Source organism: Coccinella septempunctata, chromosome X, assembly GCF_907165205.1.
Source record: "Coccinella septempunctata chromosome X, icCocSept1.1, whole genome shotgun sequence".
Classification (NCBI taxonomy): domain Eukaryota; kingdom Metazoa; phylum Arthropoda; class Insecta; order Coleoptera; family Coccinellidae; genus Coccinella; species Coccinella septempunctata.
This window is the reverse complement of record NC_058198.1, coordinates 8,266,560-8,287,480: the sequence shown is the minus strand read 5'-3', so window position 1 is coordinate 8,287,480 and position 20,921 is coordinate 8,266,560. Positions and strand designations below refer to the sequence as shown.

General features: G+C 33.5%; 3 protein-coding genes across 7 annotated transcripts; all 3 read right to left on the bottom strand.

Annotated features, from left to right (window-relative positions):
- Positions 1 to 173: 173 nt before the first annotated feature.
- LOC123322228 (mannose-1-phosphate guanyltransferase beta) lies at positions 174 to 1,775 on the bottom strand. The gene is made up of 2 exons (XM_044910133.1): positions 705 to 1,775; positions 174 to 649 (listed from the first exon to the last, which is right to left on the bottom strand). Exons 1-2 carry the CDS (start codon positions 1,546 to 1,548, stop codon positions 414 to 416), a joined length of 1,080 nt encoding a protein of 359 aa, XP_044766068.1. The 5' UTR covers positions 1,549 to 1,775; the 3' UTR covers positions 174 to 413.
- Positions 1,776 to 2,404: 629 nt separating this feature from the next.
- On the bottom strand, positions 2,405 to 12,161 carry LOC123322227 (arginine kinase). 5 transcript variants are annotated; one of them, XM_044910129.1, is made up of 5 exons: positions 11,931 to 12,081; positions 5,446 to 5,610; positions 4,353 to 4,528; positions 3,540 to 3,863; positions 2,405 to 3,315 (listed from the first exon to the last, which is right to left on the bottom strand). In XM_044910129.1, the coding sequence occupies exons 3-5, from the start codon at positions 4,516 to 4,518 to the stop codon at positions 2,738 to 2,740; spliced, it is 1,068 nt and encodes a 355-aa protein (XP_044766064.1). In that variant the 5' UTR covers positions 4,519 to 4,528; positions 5,446 to 5,610; positions 11,931 to 12,081; the 3' UTR covers positions 2,405 to 2,737. The 5 variants fall into 5 exon arrangements, with proteins under 5 accessions (XP_044766064.1, XP_044766067.1, XP_044766066.1 ...); XM_044910132.1 differs by having other exon boundaries at positions 5,446 to 5,597; positions 11,931 to 12,056; XM_044910131.1 differs by lacking the exon at positions 5,446 to 5,610 and having other exon boundaries at positions 12,014 to 12,161.
- A 4,926-nt stretch (positions 12,162 to 17,087) lies between these two features.
- Positions 17,088 to 20,921, bottom strand: LOC123322025. Its single transcript, XM_044909849.1, has 3 exons — positions 20,716 to 20,921; positions 20,138 to 20,295; positions 17,088 to 17,663 (listed from the first exon to the last, which is right to left on the bottom strand). The coding sequence occupies exons 2-3, from the start codon at positions 20,179 to 20,181 to the stop codon at positions 17,198 to 17,200; spliced, it is 510 nt and encodes a 169-aa protein (XP_044765784.1). The 5' UTR covers positions 20,182 to 20,295; positions 20,716 to 20,921; the 3' UTR covers positions 17,088 to 17,197.

Sequence of the window (20,921 nt, the reverse complement as noted above, 5' to 3'; positions counted from 1 at the left end):
GAACTGCCTTCCAAAGTACCCCTTTTATTTCGTCTACATAATTTAAGTAGATTTTCTAATTCAGGCGTTATCTTATCTGAAAAACACAATGAAATACATGATTTCAATACCTTCGGCAAAATCCTTAAAAGAGATTGGGTGGAACTCAACATATATTTCAAGTTAAACAACAGTTAAAAACTTAAACTCTTTATTATTCATTGCACACATCTGAGGATTTTCAGTAAAAAACACTATAAATACATGTTTTCAATACCTTTTATCAAATTATTAAAAAATATTTCATAAGAGTTTATGAACCATTGGGAATGTCAAATTAAATTTTTAATAAACTTCCATAAATTCTCTTTTCCTATCTCCTAGTTTTCCTCCAATTTCAATTATAAATTAAATTAATGTAAATAGTTAGAAAATTACATAATTATTTGTGGATCGGGAACAGAACTGACAATATTTTTGTGCGGTAGTACTTGTCCTCCATTTATGTATGTTTCATCAGTAACTATGACATCTTCACCAAGAACTGTGATACCTTCCATCCTCACCCAACGTCCAACTGAGCATCTCCATCCCACTATGCAACTTTCCAACCAAGAGTTCGACCTTATCTTGACATCTCTCAATATAGTACTTCGTTTCACGCAAACACCTTTAAACATAGGTAGTGAATTGTAAAATATATTAATCACAAAAATCTGCCTTACCATCTTCAATGATAACTCCTGGTCCTACAGTAACATTTGGTCCAATTTGACAATTCTTACCAATTTTTGCTGTCGGATCAACTAATACATTACCAACAACTCCTGGTGCTTTATACAAACGACTTGGGTGTTTTGTTCTCAAAAATTTCAAATAGAGACACATTCCTGTGAGAAAGTCTTTGGGTTGACCAACATCCATCCAGAATCCTTCTAATTCATATGCACAAAGCTGCTTTTCTTTGGCCATACCTGGGAACACTTCCTTTTCGATAGATGTAGGCCTCAATTCTATTCTTTTCAGAACATCTGGGTTCAAAATGTACAGACCAGCATTTATTTTATTGGAGATAAACTCTTGTGGTTTCTCAACAAAGCTTTCTACACAGTTATCATCATCATAAACAACTACACCATATTTGGATGGTTCTTCAACTTTCGTCACCACAATAGTACCCTCTTTTCCTTTGGCTTCATGAAATTTGGCCAACTCTTTGAACGGAAAATCGCATATTATATCAGAATTCAGTACGAAAAATGGTTTATCGCTGGTTTCTAAATATTTTTTCGCTAGTGCTATAGGACCAGCAGTTCCAAGAGGCTCAGTCTCGTGAGAAAATATTATATTTATTCCAAGTTTAGTTGCTTCCACTGTCAGTTCTTGTTCCATTTGCTCAGCTCTATATGAAACGGCCAAAATGACTTCAGTAACCCCTGCCTCTACTAGAGCCTCAATCTGATGTAATAATATTGGTTTGTTTGCAAATTCTACCAGTGGTTTAGGTCTGCTTAGTGTCAAGGGCCTGAGCCTTGTTCCATATCCACCAACTAAAATCAGGGCTCTCATGTTTAGAAGATATATTTACGTTTGATTTTCAAAGTGAGAAATTTTCTTCTAGTTCCCTAAGAGAAGAAGCACTGAACGACTTTTATAGGTAGGAAAACTTTAACTCTACTACTACACGTCATCCAACGTGACAAATATCTAGAGATCTTTAGTAAGCTTTATTTTATCGTGATTAATTTGATAACAATTCGTAAACATCATCAAAATACTGAAATTTGACAGCTAAGGGAGGGGTTTTAAAATTGTTTTCTGTGTGTGTCCACCACAGAACTCACAAACAAGGCAGTTTTTGGAGGTTGGAGGTGGAAAACCTCCCTACGTCATACATCATCTGAATTATTGAAAAAATCCATTGAACACAATAATTTTTCAAAAAACCAGAAACAATGTGTCACTGGAAAAAACAGTTCAATTTTTAGCCTGGAATGCTTACAGTTAATAAAGTATCGTTCCATCGTTCGACCATGAAGATCCTATACCTCCATGTATTCGACGAAACAAATCAGAAATAGTTTGAATGTTATGTTTTTTCCGAATTTTTCTCATCATTAAAATGATCAACAAATGGCGTCTTGACTCCTCAAAAACCAGAGACTAAGTCAAACACCAAACACCATTCACTCCTCTTAATAGTTATCTACTTTCAGTTACCTCGTATAAAAATATAATTTTTTTCTCGAATGTCATATAGTTTGAAAATTCTAAACAGTATTTCTCAAAAGATTAAAACTTTTGATGTAGTAATAATGAGAGAAACTATCATAAATATACTATCACATTTTCAACTGATGCCAAAATATTATGTACCTAGTGAACATTGTGATGTAATTGGGAAATGTTGAATAAATAACTCAAATAGGTTGGACGTATTTTATTAAATTGTGTTAAACTTTCCGTTGATATAAATAAAACTTAACATATTCACATGATTATCTTATAAAGAAACAGAGTATATCCAATGAATGGGTATAATATTAATAATAATAGTAAGTATCCAGTACTCGTTCTGTGTAAAATAAATTCCGACTAAAAGCTGAATACATTGAACATATGTTCTTACACATCCTTTAGAAACTTAGCAGTAAGCACCCGGTTTTTTCGACAACAAGGTTATAATACTCATTACTCAGTTGCTCCGTTGCTGCTGGATATAATGTATACTCAACGAACCATTTTAATACTGGTCGAATTACAGTTCTTTCTCAATTTTAATGAGTTCAGAAATGCCATCGTACATCTCTTTAACGGCATCGAATTCTGTTAGACCCATTCTCCTCTTGTTGGATATGTCGTAGATGCCACCCTCAGCTTCTGTGTGTTCACCACGTGTGCCACGTACCTGAAGATTGAACTTGCCGGCGATCTCGTCGAGCTTAGCCTTGTTAGAGGCCAATTTTGGCACCTTGATGTGAACCGAAGCCCTCACAGTGGTGCCCAAGTTGGTTGGACAGAAAGTGAGGAAACCCAGCCTGTCGTTGTGTGAAAATGGCAGACGTTTCTCGATTTCGTTAACAGCAGTAACAAGACGACGGTAAACTTGACCCAGGTCGCCACCCATTTGCATCGAGATGATTCTGAGATGATCCTCTTCGTTGCACCAGACCAGGAAGGATTTGGCATCGTTATGGAATATTCCACGACCAGTTGGCCAGAATCTGCAGGCGTTTGCAGCCTGCAAGAATCTGTCTCCCTCCTTGAACAAGAAGTGATCGTCGATCAGCTTCTGCTGGGTTTCCTTGTCCATTCCAGTTAACGGATAGAAAGTACCTGAAATTGTTCATATAATCATATTCATCTTGAAAGGATAGCAGAAAGAGTTGGAGGAGGAATGAGGTATCACCAGATTCAAACGAATACTCGATAAAAATATAAGGGACATTTCCAAAAATGATTGTTGATATAATAATCAACAAATGAACTGTTTACACCTGCTGAAATTAGGCGTATAACTGGGTAATTTCTTCTTGTAACTGAGAGGATCTAAAGAATACCTTTGAGTTCTCCATCAAGTCCAGACAATGTGGATGAAACCTTCTGCTCCATCTCCTTGTATTGTTCTTCCGTTAAGCATGGATTGAAGGGATAACCTTCCAAAGAACGACCGCATCTAACACGGGTAGATACGATGTATTCTCCAGCAGGATCCAAGTTGCCAAAAACATTCACATCCCCAAAATCTCTAGGGGGATGCTTGTCAGTCTTTTTGAAGCCACCATGGTAATCTTCGATGATAGGGTCGAATAGGTCGGCGAATACTGTGTAGGCCTCAGCATCAGGAGCGTAGATTCCAATTCCTGAGTCGTGGTTTTCTAAGCCTAAAAAAAATTTAATTCAAATATACCACACTATATGAGGATATACATGTTCACATAGAAGCAACACAAATATCAAGTTGTTGTTTTTTGGACAGCCTATCGTTACTATATTTTCGTTAACTGCAACCCAATATACGTATACGTGTATTGAAGGTGACGATATTCTAAGAATCTTATTGATCCTTAAAAATTTTCACGCAACACTTAATACGTATAAGAGTATTAAGGAAAGTCTGAGCCAAATACTGTTTCCAGTATCTCTATTGAAACTAAACGAGTTATTTCAGTTAATTTTTCCTCTAGATATATTCTCATTTCAATTTGGTTCGTTACTAAAACCCAGAATATGATGCAAAAATTTATTTCCTAGATTTTTTTTATGCATATAATTTTATGGGAAGGAATTCTACACAGCCATCAATCGAATTGCCCAGAACTCTCTAAAAACTAATCATATTTGAAATTTCATGAAACACTTCTTTGACCTACCGGATTGGATGACATCTAGCAAAGTCGAACCAAAGGAAGTTTTCTTGGTTTTCAGTTGATCGAACAATTCTCTGGTGAGATATTTCTTCAGGAGCGATTTCGAGTCGGAAGCTTCGAGCTTGCTGAATCCAGACTCCAATTTTTCCAAAACTGCTGCGTCAACCATGGCTGATTTCCTTCAAAATTATGCGGATTAAATTGAGAGGAAATCAACTACTTACAGTTTCCAATACGAAATTCCGAAGAAGAAATTTGAAAGAACCCAGTTAATTTTGAATTGAGTTTCAATCCTATATGGAAAGAACAAAAATTTTAGGGTAGGTATATCTTTCGTCACTGACTCTCAATGTTTCTTTCAAATTTTCAACTTGGAAAAAATGGTGGTGGAATTGCAAATCTTTTCTTGAGAAGAATAGGTACCATTTTCTTATCGAGTAGTTATAACATAAACACGGGAGGTATAGATGCCCTTTCAATATTATTCACAGGAAATATATAAACACCTATTCATGAAAACAAGGAGATATTAAATTTTTAACATATTATTATATTTTAAATTATATTAGGAATCCCAAAGACAGAGGAATTGGAAGTAGGGTTTTTGATAAGCGCATTTACGAAGAATCCCAAGTTATTCATTCATCATGTTATCGGAGATTCACATTCAGGCAGTTGAGAAATGTGCAGATCTACAGTGTTTGTAAAAATATTCTTGTTGTTGTTGGAAATCTACATAATTAAATAAACTGCATTGCGTTTTCGCCCATTTTTAGTATACCGAAATGTATAAATCTAAGAGCAAAGCACAACTAATTAAAATTGCGTACTTCAATTGACATTAGTGAAGAAACAGGAAACAGAATACACACAAGAAGCTCCATTGAATCCTTCTGGCCCATCATGCATCACATTTAGTTGGTAATTTTGAATTTTACAAACCCAGAGTTGTCCTCTTTGGATTTTTTGGAGTTTTCTTTCGATGCGCAACCACCCATCTCTAAGACCTTCAGGAGCTAAATGAAAAAACACCTTATGGACACTACAACAAAGCGAAAGAAGCGATTCTTCATGTGTTGGTCCCCGCCCTCTGTACCTCTTTTGCTCTTGCACTGTTCCCGTTTAACTGAGAACTTCGTTCTGGATAGACAGGGCGCAGAGATCGATAAAACCTTCCCACTCACACAGTTATCCTGTGCTATCTGCAAGGATCTCCTGGAGATGACCACCACCGAACTCTCCCAGGACCTGCTCAGGAACTCTGGAAGTTGAGGAACTTCAAGTCCAAGAAGTGGAAACAACGTATCAAGAATCAGAAAGGTACAGGTGAAAACGAATGAGTTTTTTCGGCTATTGAATATTTTCGAAATAATCTCCTCAATCCCTTCTGTGTAAAATTCATGAACCTCTGAAAGCATGCTTCAATGACATCATTCTAAATACATTCACATGCGTACAGTTTTGAAGGAAATTGTAGAAACTAAAAGGCAAAATGAGGTATTGAAACCATGCTCAAATAAAAAATCCGCTCAAAGTTCTGAAATCAGTAATATCCCACAATTAACATTTGAAAGTTTCAATCAACGAAAAAAGGCATGTGTGGTGAAGTTTTCATGAAATTATTCCATCCTACTTGCGCTTTTTATTGATTTCAACCATTCAATATCTTCTCCATTCATGAAACTTCAAAACATTAAGACACTTATCTTTCCTTCTTTATTGAAATTTTTTTCAGTTTGAAAACTCCGATTGCTTTGAATTGATAACATTGTGCAATTGGTGATTACTGATGAATAATTCTGTAACTTCGAATGATTCGAAACGAAGAAATAAACAAGAATTATTCAGAATTGTTTTTCAAACAATGATCCAATATGGAGTGACTAACAAGTCACAGGTAAATCGATAAGCTAACAATGAACAATTATTAACGATTTTTTCGTCGAAATTGATAGAAAAATAAAATTCACGTATTATTCGTTGTTAAATTTCCTGGCAGTGGATATTTTTCATTTTTTGTCATTGTCCCTAGTCTTTTTCATGAAAAACACCCTTACGCCGTTACAAACTATGCAAACTTCTCGAAGATGGTCTTTCCGAAATCACAAAATATTCTCACTATAAATACGTATTCTGAATCTTGATCCTTCATGTCCTAGGTCATGAGGAAATGCCACCAGAAGCTAGATTTACAATCAGTTCTGAGTTAAAATATTTGGATCTTCATAACTTAATAACTAGTGTTAGAATGACAATACATAGTAGGAGTTGAGGATCAACAAATTGAGTAATATGATTCTTGTATTTCCTTACTCAATTTCCAACATTCATAACGAGTTCATCGAGCCATTTTACGAGGACCATTTTCGTTTGAAACTCAGTTTTTTCACCAACCTCATTTCAATAATCCCCCTCAATTATTTCCCGAAATATCCCAACGATTTGAGCAGATTTTCAGCTGTATCTCAATAAATTTTAGAAACCCTTCGCATTCGCCATTTTGCAACCACAGCATTCCAATTATGCAGTTTTATCTGCACCCTTCTGAAATGATCTGATCAAGATTTATTTAAAAAACAATCAGAGGTGTTGCGTGTGGAAATGGTAATAAAATATCACGTAAATTCACCTACAATCAAATTAGGCGTGACCGAATCATTTAAATTGAATTAATGTGTGTTTTGGCCTTCGTGCGTTAGATTATATCGCTAAAAACATGATTATCTGCTAGTTGGAAATTGTCATAGGGCGAATTTAGATCAAGATATGCAAATCGTGAGCAGGGGTGATAATTCACGACTTTTCAGATATCTTCATTAGAGTTGAGGATTGGAATTGTTGAAACCGTTTAATTGTTAATAAATCTTAAGTTATCTCTAAGAAAAATCAGACTGATTCAACTCAAACCTGTTCTGCATCCACTCGAAAGGTTGTTGTTGGTTCGAAATTCACCATATTAGCTATCTATGCTAGATTTCACCCCATTTGTATTTTCCCAATAAAATTATTATTATTATTTAGAAAGTATCATATGAATATCATTTTGGTGATACATAATTCGAATATCTGTCTCCGTCTTGATGTTTTTGGGACATTTGATTTTCGGATCTTTCTTTCCTCATTTTTCTACCCTCTAAATAAGCCGATCAGAGCGAAAAACTGGGGTAGTCAATTTTAGTATCAAATATTATAGAGCAATAATCCTTAGTAGTTTCTCACAAAGAGCCTGGATGTTGAAAATTGGAATCAGGAATTTTTCAATATATCTTAAAACGATCACTGAAAATTTCAGGGTGTGCTATATTTGGAAATAATGAACAATTGTGTGGAATATGCTCAGCGGAATTTTTCAAGCATATTTGCAGTTAATAAAATTAAATATAAGTTCATTTAACTCCTCTCGTGTTCCAGTTGATAGACTTAACAATCGATGCATGAAGTGTAATCATGCCTAGAGGGCCTTGTATAAATCAATAGTCATTTCCATAGATGCAGTTGCGGTGGGGTACAAATTTCATTGCTGCTAGTAGGGGTAATTTCACGAATATGTTCAGACGTAGAAATACTTTTTTTAAAGGACTGTACGAAGGCGTAGAGAAGCCACATAAAATTTTAAAAATATTTTTCGTTAAATTCCGACTTCAAACTAGAAATTTCATTTAGTTTCGACCTTCTACAGGGTGTTATATGACGACGTGGATCAGTTCCCGAAGTACAGCTTGCTTTTCTACAAATATTCATATTTATATAACACAAGGTGTGTTCCCATGAATGGATGATTATGTACACAGGGTGTTCTTTGATATTTGCTCTATGAGAGGTCATAACAATGATATGACAACATTTTACAGGGTGTTCCATAACGACATGGATTTTTTTAGGTACAATTCAAAAAACATGTTTCTCATATGTACAAGATGCTTTTGAGAGTATTTTGTCATTCGTTTTCAGGAGTAGCGCATTGTCAAAGGACTCAAAATTGTTTTTTTCGCAAAGCTAGAAACAATGTTTCATTTAATCTGCTTCCACTACAATTCTTACGAAATCAACAGGTACTTCGACGATGTCATGTGATTGTTACATGTTCATGGTGAGATTTTATGATTACGACTAAATACTAAACGGTCATAAGTCATTTTATTAGTTTCGTTGTCACCTCTGAGAATAGGAATGCCAAGCTGCGAAATATGTAAAGCGGTAAAAACGCTAAATCCTTGATCTCCTTCGATCTGAACATAAAAGCTGGAGATGCACTATTATTATTTACGGAACTAACCGGGAATATTGCCAGAATGCATTATTCATTTGGCATAAGATGCACCAGGATTTTTGTCAGTCAGATAACCGATAAACTGCATCCTAATAAAATAAACGAAACTATTTATAAGAATAAGTTCAGGTTATCTACATGTGCATTTTAATTAGTATACAAACGATCCCCATATGGAAAACGACGAAAAATAATTTAATCATTGCGGCATTCTCGGTAGGTCACACTTTTATGGGATGCTCAAGCTCAAAAAATCCTGAAAATTAACGAGAAATGAAAACGAAACTTGTGTATGAAAAGCTGGTTTATCCTAGTACAATCCGCTTCTTATTTGTAAAAAATCTTCATTCTGGAGACTCCCATAATGAAACTTATGTTTATGTGTTATTTCATCAACTTTTGGGCCATGAAAACTTCAGAAAAGGAATGAAAACCTTGCAAATTTGACCCAAATCGACCAAATATATTTCAACGTTCATTGGACATAACAAATTTAACTGTTCTTTGAAATCCACACATCTCAAAAAAAACTCAAAATTTTGGAGGTATGGCTGAATATTTTCTCATCATGCTCGATTCCAAAGGTTCATTATTGAGAATGACGAACATCCGTTGATCAACCGTTAATAATGGAAGTTTCACTCCAAAACTACCGGTGAAATTTTCTAAAAAATCTTCAACAATTTGAGGAGCGGTGCATAAAAATTTTTTTCGAAAGTTTTCACTGTTGTGTGTATTTTCATTTTCATTTCATCTATTGGAATTTAATCGAAACTAAAAGCTGTTATATAAAACTGTTAAGGTGTCCGATTACTTTGTCAAATAATTAATTGGATCATCCAAAAATACCTAATAGAATTAGGGAGTTTATATTGATTTCGTCAGTTATTTAGGGATTTTTCAATAATCCTTACTTAACAAGCTTAAATGGAGGCAGGGTTCAAATAGTATAAAATCATAATATTAACATCTGTTAAAACTATTCAGTTTTATAAAAACTTGTGCCTTATTTTTGCTGAAAATTCTCCAGAGCATATTTCTCTCGGAAAAATTCTAGTCGACAATTACTTTGAACTGTTACATAAAACCCATAAAGAAAAATTATTCTGTCGTTTGCGTGTTTATTCAAAGGACAACCATAATTCTGAATATTACACTCCGTTTATTTCCAGGATCGATTTTATACCTTTCTATTTCTAGATGATAATATTTAATAATGAGGAAATATAGGTACAATTGTGTACCCTGCCACTATATCGATTCTATTCCTTTTCAAGGAGAAGGAAGCCATATTGATTTCAGATTTTTCGAGATGAAAGATTTTCCTGGAAAACCTTCTCGCGCACCGGTAACAATAGAAAAAGCAAACATTTCGGTAGAGTAAACAGAATATTCTTCGCGAAGGATACGTTTGAGGTGAAATCCATGAAATATTTTACTACGGTTTTCCTTTATTTTGATGTTTCCAACCACGACCTTCAAAAGGACAAATAGGGAAATAATAAGGATGGAATGATTCTTATAATTTTGCTTTCTGAAAGCTTTTTAGTGATGAAGATTAATGCTAGAAAATTTCTTCATGAATTTATATTTCCCCAGGCCTAATATTACAGGAAAAAAGAAAATTCTTCCTTTTTGATCCAGTATTATACTGAGCCCTATATTTTTTTTAAATTCCTCGTCCGAATCGAACTGAATTTCATTGGGATTTTTTTCATTTGAAGTATCATATTTTTCCCGATTTTAAAAATTTTCATTTTGGATCGAAAGATCCTTTTTGACCGGAATTTTTGCATTGGGTTCGTATAGTTAATTATGGCTGATTGTCAGGGACATTTTCTAATTTCTGCATCCAATAGTTGACCGATCAGTGTCAATCTAGCTTCGCGTAAAATAGTTTTGGCAAACATTTACTTAGTGAATAACAAGATATTATTATCAGATAGCGAGTGCAGTTGCAGTTGCATTGCAGTTGAGGAAATAGTAGTGTCGTAGTTAGCAATGAGTCAATTATTATTCGTGATTAGATTTTATTAGACAATTGGCCACAATATTCTGCAAATTCAAGTTCAAATTGTCAGCTGAATTGCGTATATAACATCTTGGATATTCATTCTTATAGCACTGAATTGATGGCCATACTAATTTATTTCACTAGGGAGGATTGAGGTAACCAAAGTTATTGATCTAATCTAAAAAACTACCTTCTGATTGGAATTTTCCCTTAGAAAATATTTTTTGAACTTCCACTGAATTCTGTATTTCAAATATCTGTTTATTTAGTTCTGATTTGGGATTTGGGAAAATTATTTTCAAAGCTCGACATGAAAGCCTTCTTTGCCTTCTAGGTACTTTTCTAAACTCAATAACTCAAAGATGATGATATAGCATTTCGTTTGTTACGAAATATTTTTTTGCAGTTATATTAACAGGTTGAAAAATTCAAATCTCAATTAATTTTCCATTTGAGTGATCCCAGTTTTCGTATCTTTGATTCAAAAATTGATTTCTTAATGTTCTTTGTGGGATTTGGATTTCGAGAAAAATGATTTGTGAGTTTTTCAATGATTTCTTCTCAATTTCATACCAGTTTTCGATTTTTGTTACAGAAAAAGATCGCTCTCAAATTAATTCAGCACTAAATTCCATAACTAAAGCGAATTGGTAATCCTTAGAGATTCGCCCTCTGAGAAATATGGATATTAATGAAATAAAATGCACTTTTCCTTATTGGAAGAAACAACGAACAAATGAACTAATTTCAGTTTATCTCTTGTGACGTCAGTGCAAATTAAACTGAAGTGAATTCATTAAAACGTAGAATGAAGTAATTTCCCATAGGAAATTTCATATTTTCGGAAAAAGTGAGATTGAAGACTCCCAAAAAAAAATTGTGACATGTCAACCTTGACCTATGCGTAAGGGGATATTGTTGCCCTTATACGTAACTCAGGCACTAGGTCAGTATTGACGTTTCCCACCACGTCTACGTATCCAGCTTTGGGCTTTGGGGAAAAATCGAAGACTTTGTAAGGGAAGCATTTTTTCAAAATATCCTGGTATGAAAGTCAAGTTCAAGTCCAGGTGCATCCTGTAGGTATTTTCGGAAAGCAATAAATGCATATTACGCAAGTGCTTCTAGATTTTTCAAGGGAAGAAAATTATTAAGATGAATGAATTTTCTTCAGGCACCATCAGTGCCCAAAAAAATTTATGAAATTATCAGTGGTGATTTTTTTTTATTATTTTTTTCTTGAAGGGTGTTTAGATGAATAAATGGTATGCAGCAACAAATTCAATTAATTACTTACGAGAATCTGACAAATTCGAAGGCAAAAATTTTCTTGCAACAACGAAAAAAAATCGTAACTGTTGGGCAGTTGTCGATTCTCACCTTAGGGGTAAACTCTAGAAATTCACTCTTTGGGGTTCGAAGCGACTATGATTTTATCATGGAGGGACGCCGATAGGAGTTCTCCTCCTCCAACCCCACTCCCGGTGACGTCATGTTTTACCAGCCAATAATTGTATGGAGGTGAGGGGACACTATCAATTTTTTTTCAAGGAACGGTTGGAAGATGGAAAAATCGGAAACCAGATTTTTTTTTCGAGGTAGATTTGGAATTATTCGATGTGAAAATGCGCGGATGCATCACGCGAAAGGTTGGCTGGGAAATGCATCTTTCATTCATCGAATAAGCAAATTGCATCGTTCGTTTGTAGCGTAGCAGTTCGGAGGTGAAACACTGAGATGCAGCTCCTCGAAAACGATGCTAAAGTATAGAAACTTCGAAAATGCTGGTACTTCCATTTATGTCTTATCAATTTTCAATTTTTCCTCAATTTTCTGTTCTTTAAATCTGTCATGATAGAGAAGATTATGGTTTTTGAGATTTTTCTGTTTTCGACATTTTCACAAGGCATTGGATCATCAATATTGACCTCTTTTTATACATGTAGGAAAATTCTTTTCAATTTTTTATTGGACAGTTAAACGTATTGAGAAATGCGAATTTTCAAAATAATCACACTTGATTTCATCCAAATATCGATATCTAGAAAAAAGACAAGCAAGCCAGATAAAATCTTCTTGGATTCAAAGCTATACGATCTCCCAAAGATGTGGAATTGTGCTTTGGAATCATCAGGCTTTGTCCGATAATTTTCGCATTCAGATTCACGAAAATATTCTCAGTATCCGAGGTTATTTTTCTTGAATTCTGGATGAAGGATTTTCCACAACACTGAGGCATCAAAACTTCGAAGAAACACATTTCCCTCTCGTTATTCCTTCTCCAACGTCTTCATTAACGAATTATTATGCTTTCTCATTTTCCTCATTGAAAATTCTTCAATATTGCATATTAATTCTGGTTGCTGCTCTATGTGAACTTGATCCTTTGTGATTTTATTTCACTGGGGTTCAAGAGGCTTAACATTTTCGTGACATTCAATACTCTTGTTGGATTATGGCCGAATGTTTCATGATGAAGGAAACTAACAGGTATTATAATGCTTCCCTTATGGGATTTGTATGCTAAATTCTAAATTGGAACGAAACAGAATTTTTTCATCATTTTCTCACTGAAAAATGTAGAATTACGTCGATATCACGTAACATATCGGTACAAATAAGTTTTCTTATTATTCCATGATTGAATTGGAGACAAAAATTCACATTTTTGAAATTCATTATACAACAAAAAATCGATTTCTAAATTTCTGATAGAATGGTTCATTCTGATGGCTTTATCTAGCTCGAGTATATGCTGAAAAAATTCTGAAATATCTACCTTACCAAAGTGCATTTCATTATGATAAAAGGATTGATAATGCAGAATTTCTGTCGTATGATTAATTATCTACCTACTAGATTTTATTCAAAAGGTATATTAGTTATCAAATTATCGATCCAATGGGGAATGTTCAAAATTAATCATCACTAAAATATTGATCCATTCAATGTTATCGAACTATCGCGAACTATCATCGCAAATTCAATGAAAGTTATCTATTTTTTTTTTCGCTCGATAAGAAGGGATTCTCAGTAAGAGGAGTAAGGAAAATTTCATAATAAGAAAAAAAAATCATATGCTTTGAGCCAAATTGGTTCAAATTTTCTTTACATGCCTCATTATGAAGCGATAGAATTTTTTGAACAAATAGGTTTTTATGTGAGCTTAAGTGACTTCCAATTAGATGAATGAAATATAACAAGTAATATCCCAATTTTTCATATCAAGATTACTGACATCTATTTTTGTATAAAATTTCCATTTTCATTTTTGCAAAGGCATTCCTGTTCCAGAGAAATTTCTCCCCCTTTTCATTTTTTAATGATTCCTAAGCCAATACTTCACTTGGGACTAAGGACGTTAATTCAAATCCAAAATATAAGTAATATGTACCTATTTCATATATCCTATGGAGGACATTTATCAACGAATCATTTACTACTCATTTTTCTCAAATGTGCCGAAAAATATCATGCTCACCCTTACTTATTCATTGAGAAAAAATCTACCAATTAAAATAGAATTATTTTTTTAATTCGAAATTTCAAAAATTTACTTAATTTTTTCACTTTGTGCTGAAAAAATGTGACCTCGTTGAGTAGAAATTGCTGAAATAAGTTGGGTTTGTTGAAAAAAACTCATTCGATATGTCAGCTTCCAGAAAATATTAATCATTTCAATGTTGTTGAGGATTTCAAATCAGAAGGAAAACTTTCATGAAAATTCTAAATGGGAAAATCTGCAAAATGGAGATTTTTCTGTTTAAAAATGTTTATTTTCATACGAAATTTGGGATGTTTTACGAGTGTGGCGTGTTTTTTATTGAAGTATAAAGTGTTTTCGCTGAAGTATTATTATTGATTGAATAGTTCAATGTTATTTTCTTCGAATATATCATATATAATAGTACATACTGGTCATTTTTAAAATTCGAAATTTTCAAATTTGTTTTTATTCTTCTGTCTGGAAAAGTGGGTGCAAAGACAAGTGAAATGTTTTTTTCTATAGAACGAAAACTGCGGAACAGTTTTTTGGATTTATTATGGCTCATTGTTGAAATTCACGAGATTTGATATAGATTATCATAACCAAAAATAACCAACCGAAAATTCCTAAGTGTAATGATTTGAACTCACGGGATGAATTCTCAAAAAACAAAGTTACAAACTTCCTTTTTGTTTACCAATACGACAGCACATTTGTGGGTGTGACAGTTGCGTAATAATCAGGAATTGCATTATTTGGGTAATAATTATGGGATTCACAATGAGTGCAGTACAGCCAGAATAAATAGTACGATGCGCCAAGCAGATTAAAGCTGATATATTCTGTAATTTGTCCGGAAGATCCAAAACAAAAGGCAACGATTTAGGATTACAGCATCATCAGAGTCGCTCTTTTGGACAAACGTATTTCTCACTTTATCGTGGAGATTACATGAACTCGAACAATATAATTTGCGGAAAATGGACCTGAAAATAATTCTGATTTTTGCTGAATTCATTATGGAAATGGATTCCTGAAAGCGTTTTTCTCGATTTACCTCTGAGATCGATCCATTTGAGGGGAAATAATTGAGCACTGAATAAAAAAATCTTATTCTCCCAGCTGTACCATTTGCTCCCCTTTTTCCTCAACCTCTTTACAAGCTGAAGATAACAGTAAGTAGATTCCGTATATGAACCTTTTATTTATTTTCTACACTAACTTGCTTTGGCTGCAAACTTAGATTTAACAATTTTTTTCAAATTTGTCTTTTCAAATATTTTTATGATTTCAGAGAATGCATTTTGTTTGGAATTTTCTGCTTTTCTTTGATGTGAATAAGTAAATTTATAGGTCTACCTTGTACCTTACATAAAGAAGAAAAAAATCACGTGAGTAATTCAAGAAATTAACGAAAACTACACGATATGAGGAAATATACACTTGAGAAAAATTAATTCATAACAACTTATCATACTTTCTGTAATCCAAATCTAAATTGGTGCGTTATTTTGGTTCTGGAAAATGATGTTTTTGCGAAAAAATGTGAGAGGTGATTTCTTTTATCTAAAAATAGTGTGGGTCGTTTTTATATTTTTTTTTGAGCATTCCCTGTTCAGATATCACGTGAAAAGCAATTTTTTAATTCTTTCTTAGAAACCAAAAACCTGAGGGAAATGAAATGAGATTAAGAGAGCATAAAAAAAATTAGTTTTTCCCTATAATTTCATGAGGTAGAAGAAGCCACCCCTTATTTGGAACGCTAACTTTTGTTAGTTTTCTGTTTTATTGAAAAAAATTTAAAATTTCACTTCAGGTGCAGTCTTTTGGGGTATGTATCAAAGCAGGGATTGTAAAAAAATAATATCAAAGACCCACACTATTTTTCGACAAGTGATCACTCTTCAACCATTCTTTTTCGCTCTGTATACTGACCGCTAATGTTCTCATTACTGAACTGATTCAAATTAAAATTTTCTTAATGTATAAAGAATGTTATGTGCATAATAGATACAAAACCCTAAAAAAATTACCGAAATGATAAACCAAAATTTCAGATATGAAGGAAGCTGCAGTTATTTCGGTGAATATGCAATTGACCGCCAAAACATTATTGTTGCATATTCCTTTTGATAAATTCGGGGTATCACATTTGGCATTACTTCTAGGTTCACTAAAAATAAACAAATGCAATTTCGAAACAAGTTTACTGGTTCTATTTGTGCTCCTAAGGTCCCAGAGATGATACAATGGTAGTTATTCCTATTGAAGATTTTTTTATGGCACGTGCATATAAACATTATCTCTCTTTCTGAAAATTTTGAATAGAGAAGCTCCATAATGAAAAAAATTTATCGAAGTACATGATTTTCACTTTCATTATCGCTCAAATCCCTACAATCTACATGATCAGGCATTTCTGATTAATGTATTGATGTGTTGACGTTTTTAGTACATAAACTATTATTTTTTGATAATAGTAATAATTACAGAACTTGATTAGATTTAGGTAATAAGGATTCAGTTTCTAATATTCAATAATGATTGATTATTTCGAATTATCCTTTGAAATATCTGGAAATTAGCCTTATATAAATAATCGATCCATTTCACCGAAAAAAAAGGCAAAAATATCCATCCATAGTAAAATTAGGTTGTGTTTAGGTCCTGAGGATTTTTATTTTAGCTATTAAGAATCAATAACAATCAATCTCGAAAGAAAGGATAAGGAGCTTGAATTTTAACTGCGTTGAAATAATTTATTAATTTTAACCTGCGCATTCGCCATTTTGCAACTCAAGGAATATCGTGGTTTATGATAATTTTTACTTTTTAATCCCATCTTACTATCTGAGAGTGATATATTGAGATGAACTTCAGTGGGAACAGAGTGATTTTTAATAAGGCATCTTAAAGGCTCGAATTACATCCCTTTTCGAATGGGGGCGGAAAAAATGAAAGGAAAACTATTGAAAAAAATATTTATTCAACGCCATAACAAAAACAACTTGAATTTTTCACAAATTCGGGGAACTTATGAATTGTATGTTACAAAATAAATGGAATAATCCCATTATTTATGATGATTCCTTCTTTATACCAAATATTTGCGAAGACAGGTATTCTTCAATATGGGGGGCCACATGGTTCTCGTCCGCCACATTTGATGCGATAACAGAGTTCTGTTCTTCATCTTCGTCATCATCTTCTTCACTTTCCTCTGAATCGAATTCTATGTCATAAACTTCCGTTCTTATTGGATGTGGTGAAGGCGATCTTGGGGGCTTCACAGGGGGGTCCATTAAGGCTATGGGGGAATTTTGCATCGTGCCTGGGAACGATGTTTCTATTATCGTGTTCTGGGGACTTGACACCGGTTTCGGTGTACTTTGAGGTTGAATTTGAGGCACTGAAGGCAATTGATTTGTCTTTGGATCGAACGATTTGACAGGTTCTAGTTCTACATTAGGCACTTCTTGTTTAGATTTCGTTTCTTCTGCTGAGTTTTGTTGGCTCGTTGGTTTGGTAGCTAGTTTATTCTTCCTTGAAAAAAAATGAAAACATAAAATGAAAACAAATGCAAAATAAGGATAATTGAAAAACGTCCAGGTAAATGAATAAAAAACATTAAATTAACAGCAAAAACATCCAAAGTAATCAAAAATTTCCCTGTTGGACTCAGAAGGGTTCCATACGGATTCACTCAAAGAAAAATTCGTTTTATTAGATTGTTTGCTCAAAAGCTGTACTCCACAGTATCAATTTTCTCATTAATTTATTCAAATTTCAAGAGATCACTACATATAATTGGTGTTTTAGAATGTACTAGGAGCAAGCTTATACATAATTGAATAAAAATAATTCCTATACATCGAGAATCTCATGTGCATCCTCAACAATACCATTGGTCGCATTGAAAGTGGTTCAATACTCAATAATAAAACTAAAGGACATAAATCATATGTCAAGAGGAATTAAATGGGAGTTGATATCCTACAAAATATTCTTTTATTCCTGAAGAAATATCATCTCACCAATACAGATTGTTTCTGATTATTAGTAAGTATTCATATACGAAAAAGCGCAACGGTTAGTTGATTTTATCTACCTCTCTTATAGTTATCGTAGAATTGATTGAGCTATTAGCAAAAAACAGAATAATGCATTTAAACTTGTTAGTTCGTAGGCAACTTGTTAGTAATTTTCACTTCAGCCCAATTTAATGAGATTTTCTGCATACAATCATTCGGTATATAACTAGATGTATACCAACTGGATGGTATAAGTGTCAGAAAAGTCATATCAGTTGGCAAATATGAGAAATGTGTAGTCATTTCCACATTTGTGAGTATGTAGAATACTTTTACCGAAAGTTGTAATGATATTCATCTTCATCTCGTAGTTTATATTGAGCAGAATAGAAAGAGAATATTTTTAAATAACATGTTTTCGAAAGAAAATTTCATTTTGTCGTTTGCAATTTCCGAACCAAGTGATGATTTAAAAATTCCAATTGAAAATAATGTACATTAATCGAAATCAAAGTGAGAATTCCCAATTATAGTTGAAATACTTTGACAATGTGTTTCTTGAGCAAATATCAATAAAAGATCGAAAATAGGGTGTTTCAGACATTCTCTATGGGTCAAGTCCAAGTGGTCATTAGCACCACCAAATATTCTCCTAATAGTTCATCATCAGGTACTGTATACCAGACTACCTGTACCTCATGAATCAGTAGTGGAGGGGTAAAATAAGTGATTTATTACCCCCAGAGGTGCTCAGTGGATTGGGGCGGGAACGTCATTAAAGACACCCCCAAAGATTATACAGTTAGGTATAATCTTTTGACACCCCTATTCCATTCAGGTTCAAGTGTGTCCTCTGTAGTAGACTGAAGTCGATGTTCAGGAGTAGGATCTTACAAGAAATGAGCAAGTTTGAGAATCGCCCAAAGATTAATCATTGGTGTTTTGCATTTTGCAGACATGTTAAAAAATTGGTGAAATATCCCGCCTATAACTGGTGACTGGTTGTTTCAATTTTGATGTCACGTATTATATTATATACAAATTGTGATAATACGAATTTTTCCATCGTGTGCACGCTATTTGCAATTCAATCAAAAAGATTTTCAATCACTGTTTTCTAAGGAAATCAATTTATGCATACTTTCGCATCATTTGGAAAAAAAAAAGCTCTTGTAACATCATTTCCATTGGAAAGGTTATGTAAGATTTAAGTAGTTATATGGGTTTCTCTCTCTTTATAAGGAATAGCTTGGAACCTGAAAGTAGAGTTTAACTAGGGCGAACCGTTTTTGCAAAAATCGATTGGGAAACAGCGAGCAGGGCATGAATTGCAAGCCAGTTATCGCAACCGCCACAACAATGTTCTAATAACTGATAATTTCAGAAAGTTTTTTTTATAGATAAGAAGTTTTCCATTCAGTATCACGAAGAAACTGAAAGTTCCTCTGATAGTTTTAGCAATTTCATTTTCATGAAACTGAAAACAAGGTTGTTCCACCATGAAAATGAAAAACTATTTTTCTAATCATCGAAGGGAGTTTGGGGAACGCTCATTAAAAGTATTCAAACTGGAAATTTTCATTGATTTTCGAAGTAAAAATACACTTGTCGAAATTCGAATTGAATTTAAGAGCTTCAAAGTTATAGAAATAATATGTTCAGAATTCAATTAAATTAATGTAGAAAATCATATAACTGCCATTGCAGTCATTTCATCTTCTTTAGAAGATATATAATAATATCCAGGATTCAATCATTTGAAATATGAAATTTCGCACAGTTGCATCAATTATTTCTGAACTCATTTGCGTACGAGAAGACCGTATTAATGTGTAAACAAGTGGGTTAACCTTAGGTAAGTCTGGTAAGTATACAAATCTGTAATCATATCTAAAAATACACGCGTTCCAGATGTCAAATATCTTCTCATGCATTTGATGCCACAATATTAATGCACAAAATATTATTGTTTTCTAATTTACTCACTTGTACTCCTTCCAAGCAAGCAGGGAATACCACAAACTGAACATTTTTCTTTTTTCCTGAGGATTGACGACAAGCTGGTAGGTAAATCGTAACTGCTTGTAGTAAATGTACGTTTTAAATGGTTTATTTTTATTCCAAGCGTGTTAGGACTCTTCTTACTGAAAATGTAACAGGTAGGTGTTTTATAAAGCTATTCCTGTGTTTCGCGAATTATATTTCAATACGCATCAGGAGGATTAAAAGATACTCAGGTGATAGGTGGTTAGTCGATATAACTTAATCAAGGGTTAATGAGATATAAAATGTTAACTTGGTGTATCGAATGGATTCACATGTTATGAAACGAAAAATCACAATAGGATCGTAATTTTTTTGTTTTCGTTCAAAGAAGGAGGTGGTCTAAATGAAGAGAAATATTCGAGAATAAAATTAGAATTCTCAGTTACCACAATTACAAAACGTGGAACACTCGGATAATATCTATCAAAAAGGATGCAAGGGGACGTAATATACCAAGGGGGGTGCTTAATCATATAATCATAACTGATTCAGGAATTAATTTAGTTTTTTATACTTACAGGCAAAAATTCTTATAGAAAAACTGTGTACGAAAACGTTTAATGTATTTCACCTTTGGGAGTATAAATAGATGTGACGTTTATTAAAATATTGCGAAGGAATATTTTTTACCGATTCCTGTTGTAGTATTTTAGAGTACAAAATGTGTGTCAGCAGGATGCACAAATGTGTTAGATGTCCTTTCAGAGCCTGCCTTGTTATTGGG